General features: G+C 41.1%; 1 protein-coding gene across 2 annotated transcripts in view; it reads right to left on the bottom strand.

Moving 5' to 3' along the window:
• qrfprb (pyroglutamylated RFamide peptide receptor b) overlaps nt 1-10000 on the bottom strand; it is a 37189-nt gene that overhangs the window by 6398 nt on the left and 20791 nt on the right. The window contains exons 4-5 of one of the 2 annotated variants that reach the window (XM_017358601.4): nt 5683-5918; nt 1169-1266 (exon numbers count right to left, since the gene is read on the bottom strand). In XM_017358601.4, coding sequence (XP_017214090.3) covers nt 1169-1266; nt 5683-5918 — 334 coding nt within the window. Of the gene's footprint in view, nt 1-1168; nt 1267-5682; nt 5942-10000 lie in introns of both variants that reach the window. The other variant, XM_073918963.1, reaches the window with a different exon arrangement.

Below are 10000 nucleotides of genomic sequence, written 5' to 3' on the forward strand. Positions count from 1 at the left end.
ACAATATTCATTCTGTCTCCACTGCAGCAGGACTTTATATTCTATACTGGACATTATTTCTGTTCAGTGATGAGACTTTAGTCTGAGCAGAGTCAGACCGCACTGTCCTAATCAAATCAGTCAACATCAAGACATGATCATATTTTATTGTGCTCAAATACGCATCATCTAGAGCAGTGGTTCTCAAAGTGGGGGTCGGGTCCCCCCGAGGGGTCGTGGGACAATCAAGGGGGGTTGCCTGGTGATTTCAAAAAATCTTTTTTTTTTTAAACTATAAGAATTACCATAGGTTATCCATAACCTACTGAAGAAAAAAAAATTGTTGTCTATAGTTACTATATGCTTTTTAGTTACTATATAGTTACTATAGTAGCTTATAGTTACTAGTTCTATTGGAAAGTGACCCCTGGGGTAATTACATTATATTAAAGACACAGCAATAGCCTCAGAAGCAGCAGATTGATTTTATAACACCAGGTTAAACTTTCTGGCCCATTTACAGCACTGATATACATTGAAAAAATTAAAACAAGAATAGACTTGTGTCTATTAGTGTGTGTGCCATTGCATTTATAACCACTGTATACTGTATATAACAACCTGAGAGGAAATTGGGGGTCGCGAGTCACTGGCATTGTCATTTTGGGGGTCGCTGGCTGAAAAGTTTGGGAACCCCTGATTTAGAGGACTTTGCCTTTCATATAAGCCACTTCTGACATCAAATGATCAACTAGAAGTCAACTTATTATTTGCTATTCCTAAAACTTGGATAGGCCACAATACTTTGTCGGGTAGTGTAATGTAATTTCATTTGTAAAAAATCCTAGTTATTATTTTATGGTTGTTTTATAGTTACAATTTTTTTGTATAAAACAGATATTCTTTCAAAAGAAGTTTTCGTGGCAAGCAACGTGTGCTGTGATTTCAGTTCTGTAAAATATTCAACAAAAAAACCTAAATAGTCCTTCAATTTGTGTAATTTAACAAAGATAAATCCACTATTCAAATAGGAATCGGTGTCCTACCTTAAATATTTGACTGTATTTACAAACTCTGAATGAACTATTAGGGTGGAAATTATTTTAAAAACAACACAACTGTTTAATAATCAAAACTGATGTCAGGTTTCCAGTTAATTGAGGTCATATTGTCCAGCAACTGCACTTACTGTACTCAAAGAGCATGTGGACGATATGAAACGGAGCCCAGCAGACGGTGAACAGCAGGACGATGGTGATCATCATTTTTACAGCTCGTTTCTTCTTCCTGTTTGAACCACACAGGTATGATTCTGTTCAATCACCACAGGTCATTCTCACTCTACAGTGTAGGTCTCAACCTTGATTACTGGAGGGCCGCTGCTCTGCACAGTTTTGCAGTTTTCTGCACAGCTAATTCAAATAATCATGGTGTTCAATACTAATGTAGACTTATAAGCATGTGTGGGTGGGATGTGGTTGGAGCTAAACTGTGCGGAGCTGTAGTCCTCAAGGAATTGAGTTTAAGATCTTTGCTCCACAGCGTTCACACAGTGCATTCTGATTATCTAACGTTTCTGATTTCAAGATATCAGTAGCACTTGAAGCTTTGCATTAGAGTGTTTTAATGGGAATTCTAATGCTTTCATCTCATGAATAATTGCAACCACAGTTATACTACTGAAAGATGAAATAAATCAACCTTTTAAAAGTAAAATGCAAGTCTAGATCAAATCTGCAAATATTATAGTGCACTTTTTCTTCATGTTTATGTGAAAGCATTACTGTGATCTCATCAGTAATTATCAGCAGTTTATCTGTTCAGTGTACAATGTGAAACTACAGTTGAAATGCTTAAATCTTTACTGACTATTTAGCAAAACTTCATCTTCAAAGGGTCACGAAACACCAAAACACAGCTGTTGACAGTCGTATATGTGTCCCACACTGCTAAAAACACTATTAGGACACCTATATTTCACTAAAAAGTGAAAATTGGTGCGTTATTTAGAGCAAATTCGTACTTCTGGTTTGAAAGGAATTTTTGAAGCTGCGTCATGGCCATGAGATCTTAGCGTGTATTCCAGCGTGCAGACTGGACGTCTGTGCCAGAGTGTGTCTTATTTTGTCTCAGAGTGTGCTGCATTAATGCATGAGTAAGGCTTGGTTCAATCCAATCAGCGCGCTCTATTGTGCAACTTCATTAATATTCATTACTGTCACAGTGTTTAGACGACAGAGACGCCACGTTGTGTTGACAAAACAAGCGTGAAGTGTTGCTTTTATAATTAGCTGATATCAAGTTTTGTTTTCATTTTCTCTCTGTGAGAGCGCAGCTGGATCACGTGTGGATTAACAGTGTACGCGACGCTCAACAACAATAACTTACGTGTCTAAGGAGGATTATTGTTTACCTGAGAGCTGTTCTCATCTGCAAACGCTGAGATCCGGATTCGCTTGTAGTCTCCTCTTAATAAAGACGCGGCTTTAGTTGCTGGTGATTGTCCTGTCTCTACAGATTTGGTAAGTTAGCGACCAGTGCTCTTTGTTTATTCAGTTTGTTTACTATTACACCGAGTGTAAACATGTTAGCACCACAACCAAACTAATACCGTCGTTTAGGATTTTCACTGCATTTTGTGACCGGAATAACACACGCGGCTTACCTGACGAGTGCATCCAAGTTACAGAGAAATGCAGAGTTTATTTTTTTTCTCTCATTCGCCGTGCGGTATCAAACATTGCATGAAAAATACACGCTTACAGCAGATCCTCGAATCAAATATCTTGTTTGTCACGAGGGGCACGAATGTATTCCCTGAATGAAAGAGCCAAACTGCAGTGAAAGTCCACCATTTAATAATTTGGCAAATAATTCGACTACTGATGTCCAAGTACTGATGCCCACTTTTCTGGCTTTTTCCAAAGTAGAGGTGTGAAAACACCCTGCTGAATCGAGGGGGTTTCATGGCCCTTTAAACAAGCCCTTCTCCTTAGCCCCAAACCTTCAAGCTAAAGAGAATTGGGACACCCCATCCCTTCATGTGAACGTGCAAAATGAGGAGTAGGCGTAAGGTAAAGGGGTAAAGCCTGGTTTATACTTCTACATCAAGTGATCGGCGTGACCCACATTGAATGGATCGCGTGTAGCTGTGCATTCAAACTTCTGCGCACTGTTTCTGTTCCTCTGAAATAACACTTTAGAAACGCTAGCTGGCAGTGAGGTGTTTATGTTCCTCTGTGTTGAGTCTCTTTGCTGGTGTTTTGATTTTTCTGAACACTTCCTTAACGTACAAGTGGTTCAAACTCACTCATTTTGAGGCAGGAACCTGCGGACGTGCAACAATCCTAACCATGAGGTAAACACAAAACAAAACTTTCCATCCGGAGCTCCTTTATGGGATTTGACACTTTTAAACAGTCGCTCCAACAGACTCGCGCGGCTCTCGGTCCCGCCTGCACTTGTCATCGCTTCCAAACCAACCAATCACAGAGCTTGCGATACGCCTTGTTGCGACGTGTAGTTACATTTTTTGAGAGGTGTGCGTCAGCGACGCCGACAGTAAGGGCTACAGTATGTGTCCATGTGTAGGCTGCATCGTAGCATATGCGTGCACTTGATGCGGAAGTTTAAATCAGCCTTAAAGAGTAGAATTGAGTTGGCCCTTAAAAGTCGTTTTCCTGGCTTGTTGTAAACTCTGGTTCACTTTTTTTGTTGCCTTTTTGAGTTGAAAAAAGCGTATTATAACACTTAGTGGAAATAGGCTATAAGTAATATTAATTATTCTCTATTTCTACCTGGGGTGCTCATTCTAAGGCCCTCATAGACTATGCAGCACCACTGATGCGATCCAAGACCCGCGACGAGATGATCCCAAGGTTTCCATAATCTTGGAACAGGCCGTATTCTGAGCAGCTGCTGTGGTGGTCATGGAGGAGTGGAGCGCATGTGACTGATTCCTGTGACGCTCCAGGGACAGACGAGTCTTCGCTGACATCCAGCATTCTACAGTCTCCGGCGCCTGGACTGCAGCCCTGCACAAGACGTTTGGCCAGAAGAGAAATGGTCGTGCCCAACTGAGCCTGTTTTTTTTTTTTATTCTTCACTTTTGCCAATTGGTGAAGTTTTTTCCTCGCCGCTGTCGCCACTGGCTTGCATGGTTCAGGACTTTCTATTAAAGAAACGTTGGCTAGAATTCTGCATTATAGGATTACATTATAGAGAGACATAGCAGATGAACCGAGACTGCATCAGATCAATGTATATCTTCTTTCGAGCTGTCAGTGCGGAAATGAACAAAACAATTGGCCTAATACAACATATTATACGATTAAAATATGGAAAAATTAACAGATAGTAATTTCGGTCAATTTTCCTGACGGATAAACCAAGATCAGGCTGGATAAACAGCTCTCGGTAATATTTCAGCATGCTTTTACTTTCGCATTTACCGGTAAGAATGACATCTCCCCCTGCTCATCATTTTCTCTTAAGCCGTATATATGGCTATTACACGATCATAATACACTGTGATATAGCCTGGGTCGTTAGTTTGTTGCATTGCTTTGTTTTCTCACTACAATCGATCCGCTCAGTAGGGCAGAGACCGTCTCATCCAGGCGATCTCGTACTGATTGATTTGGCGCGGATGCGAGCGCATCTGCTGGATATATGCTAAACAAACTAACGGGGAATCGAGACAGATTCCGAAACAAACGTCTATGTGTGAAAGCAACGTACGATTGTATTTGCACACAATTGACAGACAGTCGCAGCACGCAGCTCTGGCTCAATCTGTCAGTCAACAAGGCAGCACTGTACACTGGCCCGAGCGTCTCGCACGCTGGCTCCGGGCTATCGGGCAGTCCTTATTGTCGAGCCCTGAAGGTTTAAGCTCTGTCGACGGGTCTCATGCGTCTGCACAGTTTAACAAGCACTTCAACAAGCGTGTTTTTTCCCGCTTGGCAAGCCAAGCTGACGTGACATGGGGGCGTGGCAGCATCGACGATTCTATTTTTTGATTCGATAATCGAAATCGAGCATAAATTTTGATCTATTTTCGATTAAAATCGAAATCGTGACACCCTTAACTCTCAGTAGTGATTAATAAACCACACTGAACTCAACTGAACTAAACTGAACTTAAACACTGAAAACTCCAAACACGTGGTATAGGGGAACTGATGAACTAAATTGGCCAAAGTGTATGAGTGTGAATGAGTGTTTCCTAGTGATGGGTTGCAGCTGGAAGGGCCTCCACTGTGTAAAACATATGGTGGATAAGTTGGTGGTTCATTCCGCTGTGGCGACCCCAGATTAATAAAGGGACTAAGCCGAAAATAAAATAAATGAATGAATGTTGGTTGCAACTTGCTAGCATAATTAGCATATTGCTAGTACATTGCTAGCATTGTTGATTACATCATTAACGTTTTTTTCATAATGAGCATTAATCCATTGTTAGTACATTGCTAGCATGTTTAATGTAACTATCCTGTTGTAACCATGTTTCTAGAATGATTAGCATGTTATTAGCAGAATTAGCATGTTTTCCACATGTCCGTACTATGAAGAAGTCAATGCCTGCCTACTTCAGTAGCTCAGAAACTCGAGCAGGTTTGAATACTGATGGGGAAATGAGGGATAACTGAACACTGCATGCATCACATGCTAATGATCTTCTTCTCTGTTGTGTTTCTGTACCTGGAGATTTTGCTGATCTCTCTGTGGTTCATGGTGCTGAGGACGGAGGCGTCTCCCACACGCTTGCGGATCCAGAGCTCCACACCGATGCGGCTGTAGAGGAACAGCATGGCGGCTAGCGGAAGCAGGAACAGCGCCACCATTATGAAGGTGGTGTAAAGCTGGCGCTGCAGCAGGGATTGCCAGCGCTCCTGACAGCACACATGGTGGTGGTCATACAGGAAGTCATACTTCACCTGAGAAACACACACAGGAAACACTACACCTGACTCAAGAATGGTCTCGAAATGCTTTGAAATGTGCGGTTTTATTCAATGTTTGATGTAATCCCAAGTTAAGGATGAACAGTTTAGCTTCTCCCTTTTAAAAAAAACAATAGCATTTGGGTTTTTATCGTAGCTCTGCCAGTGAGAGTGGTTGAGCTCAAGCGTATGCAGCTGCTTGAAGGGGGCGGGGCTTGTTAGACACTAGAGAGCATTTGATTGGTCGAGATTTGATGATAAACTGAAGTATGAGGTGACGTGAAAAATAATGTCGATTCATTTAGGCAGAAGAAACACTGCAAGCTTTAGATGTTTATATCAGTAATAGTATTATATCTTTTTTGTCTTATACAGCAAAGTGTAGCTGTTCTTGTAGCCTGTTTCCCCCCATAGACTGTAAAATATATGGACGTAGTGTCCGTGACGTCACCCATAGGATTTTAAAGAGCGCAAAAGAAGCCACAAGTAGGCGCGGCCAACCGTCGCCATTTTGTTCGCGCGTCATCACACCCACGGCAGGATACCAAACAAGGGCAAAGAGGCGGAGAGTGGGCGGAGCTACAGACGGATGCTGCATTTAGCTTGGACCTGGTTCAGACACACTTTACTTTGGGAGAACGCTTAATACTTTATCACCTGCGACTCGTTTGTGTTCTGACCACTTGTGCTTGGTTGTACACTATATCAATAAAGTGTTTAGACTTTTAAAAACACTGCTGTAATACACTGAGCCACTAAACATTGTTCTTATGATGTTTTCAACAGGAGGAAAACGCAAATTACATCCAAACACTTCAGATATAGTTATCACAGTTATCATGAAGGGTAATATTAACTGTATTAACCAAAATCTTTTTTTGTACCAGGCTGTAAACACCTTTTTTTCTGCTGTAAAGTTGGCCATTCTAACAGTGGGCTCAATTGAAATTTGCTCTGTTTTGGAGCCAGGAGCGGCCAGGACTAGCAGAATTTCGGATGAATTGCAGTTTTAGTTACTTCCGTATTGGCTTCCTGAGGGAGAGCGGGAGGTTGCCGCTTGCTTTCCCCCTGTCCACCATTACCATATGCAGTTTCTCCTGTCAGTGTCTTAAAAGCAGTGAAGCAGTAAGCAGTTACCACAGTAAGTTATTTGATGTCTTTGTGGTGGAGTTTATTCAAGCCTTAATGCAACGATGAGTCAAACACACACATGCTGCTACAAAGCTAGCTGTACACACACTCAAACACACACAAGTTCAACTCTGCTCTGTTTTTGCTGTTGGATATTGTTGCTCCTTATTTATAGACACTCATTTATAGAGCTAGTGTTGTTCCCATACTGATAAACTTCCGGTGACCTGTTATTGTGAGTCTTTCAGCCCCGGATTGGCTAATTGGGAGGACCAGGAGAATTCCAGGTGGGCCGGTCCATTTTTTGGCCGTGAGGGCCGGTGTCCTTAGCTCCAGAATCTGTTGCTCTCAGCAGTCACACTTTTTAAATTAATTAATTTATTTACTTGACCACAGTCTTCTTATTCATTAACAATTTTTATATATAACCAGCCTGCAGGTTAATGATGATATAACTCAGATGAGTCATTTCTAACTATACAACTGTTGTGGTCTAGTGGTTAGCACGTTAGATTATGACGCAGCCGTCCTGGGTTTGATTCTTGTCTGAGTATGTTATTTTTTTTTTTTTCATTTTTATTGTTAAGACATATAATACTGTTATGGTTGTTGAACATTTAAAATTTTAAAGCAGCTGTTTTCTCAAAAAAAGACGTGATAGTGTAATTAGAAACTGAATTCGAAATAACCTTATTTCTAATATAGTCAGTCGTGAACTGAGGTGGGCCGGTCTGAGGCTTGAAACTCCAGGGCTGAAAAAGAGTCCCACTCCGGCCCTGGAGTCTTTTATTCCATTTTATACAGTTCTTTTTACAGCATTGATATTGTAATGTAATTAAACTACAATCAGTTAAATAGACTTTGGCATTCATTTAGTTGCTCAAGCATAAAACTAGACAAAAAGCCGTGTACTCGCACGCGCCAGTCAGAATCGGCAGGTTAGCACAGAAGCTCCATTGAATATACTGGAGTAAAATAAATGCTCATATTATGATGACATGGCGGGAGGAAATGTCTAAATACTATCTGAGACCCACTTTATATCGGATATCACTCAGTCAGTGGAGATTGCTGATTTTTAAAGAAAACAGACCTTAAACGTGCCAATTTTGCAATGGCATTCAGTTCACCAGAAGCGCTTAACCCAGGTTATTGACAAATCAAAGGTCCTATTAGCATGCTTCGGCATGTACCCTATTGCAAGCCATTTCGCAGTATTTATTGCAAACATGCTGCAGCTGATCACAGAGAGCTGAACAGATCTTTTAATTTCAGTTTCTTTGCAAATCCTGTTCTTTGGACGTTTATACGCATAACTATGGAGACTAGGGTTAGGCGATGTCGACCAATTTGGCATCGTACGATGTCTGATGTGTAACATCGCGATGGACCATGGCACTGGCGGAGGTGAATTAATTATTTATGAATAATAAAAATAATTCATAATGAATTACTTGTAGGCTGCCTTTTCAACTACCTGACCCGCATGGTCTTTGTTTTATCCATAAACAAATCATAAATAAATAAAAACAAGTTGCGCACAAATCACCACCTGTCAATCAGTTTTTCCGCGGAAGGTTCTTCCGTAAAAAAAGGTGCACAACCAACAGTGTCTGAGGTTTTCACTAAAATTATTAAGTACAAGTGTGATAGTTAAAGACTGAAGCAGTGTATTGATGCTGTAACACGTTACCTGATCGATTCACAAGACCGAAGAGTCGTTAAAGACAAGATTAATTAAATATCATGTTTAATAACTATAGTGGGACGTCATCCAGCGGTACATCCTTGATAAACTGTCCAACATGCTCTACTTCCCCCGGAGCTCAGACGAGCGCATGGCGGCGTGTGTGGCTTTGTGTGTGTGGTACTGTTGTGCGCGTTTTCAGCGGACAGAGGGCTGTTCAGAAATGCTAGGTAAAACACGGTGTGGATGTGGATCCTTTTTGTTCTAAAATGCCATTTTAATACTAGGTTCCACTTTATATTAAGTGTCCTAAACTACTGTGTACTTACATCAAAAAAATAAATACAATGTACTTACTGTGTTTATAATGTATTTAAGAACACTTGTGGTGCTTTTGAGTTGAAATAGAGGTTGGGTTATGGACAGGTTTAGTGGTGTGGGTAGGTTTAAGGGTGGGTTAAGGTGTAAGGGATGTTCAACAGTGTATTTACAAATGTAATTACAAAAGTTAATTACAGATGTATTTACATACATGTATTTAATGTATTTACATATACATTATATACACGATGAACAGCAGCTACGCTAATTATTCTCTTTATTCTCTATTTTCACCTGGGGATACTCATCCCGAGGTTCTCAGATTATGCGGAGTCACTGATTGGAATCAAGACCAGCGACGTGATGATCCCAAGGATTCCATATCCGGGACCAGGCCATATCCTGAGCTGCTGCTGCGCTGATGGTCGTGGGGAGTGGAGAACATGAGTCTGATTCCAGCGACGTTCCAGGGACAGACGAGTCTTCGCTGAGGCCATCTTCCTGCCTAAACCACGGCGAATGAAGCTCTGCACAAGACTTTTGGCCAGCGGAGAAATTAAAATGGTCGTGCCCAACTGAGTCTGGTTCCCTCAAGGTTTTTTTTTCTTCACTCCCATCAGGTGAAGTTTTGTTCCCTCTCCGCTGTCGCCACTGCCTCGCATGGTTCAGGATTGGTAGAGCTACGCATCGATGAATTTGCTCTTCAGTGTTTGAACTCTCAGTAATGAATAAATCACACTGAACTGAGCTAAACTGAACTGAACTGAACTTAAACACTAAAACCTGAACCACACTGTTCCAGTTACTATGACCATTTATGTGAAGCTGCTTTGACACAATCTACATTGTAAAAGCGCTGTACAAATAAAGCTGAATTGAATTGAATTGAATTTAATCAAGCGTAAGTACACAGTAAATGCATGTATTTACACAATAA

Source organism: Danio rerio, chromosome 12 (assembly GCF_049306965.1).
Source record: "Danio rerio strain Tuebingen ecotype United States chromosome 12, GRCz12tu, whole genome shotgun sequence".
Taxonomy (NCBI): Eukaryota; Metazoa; Chordata; class Actinopteri; order Cypriniformes; family Danionidae; genus Danio; species Danio rerio.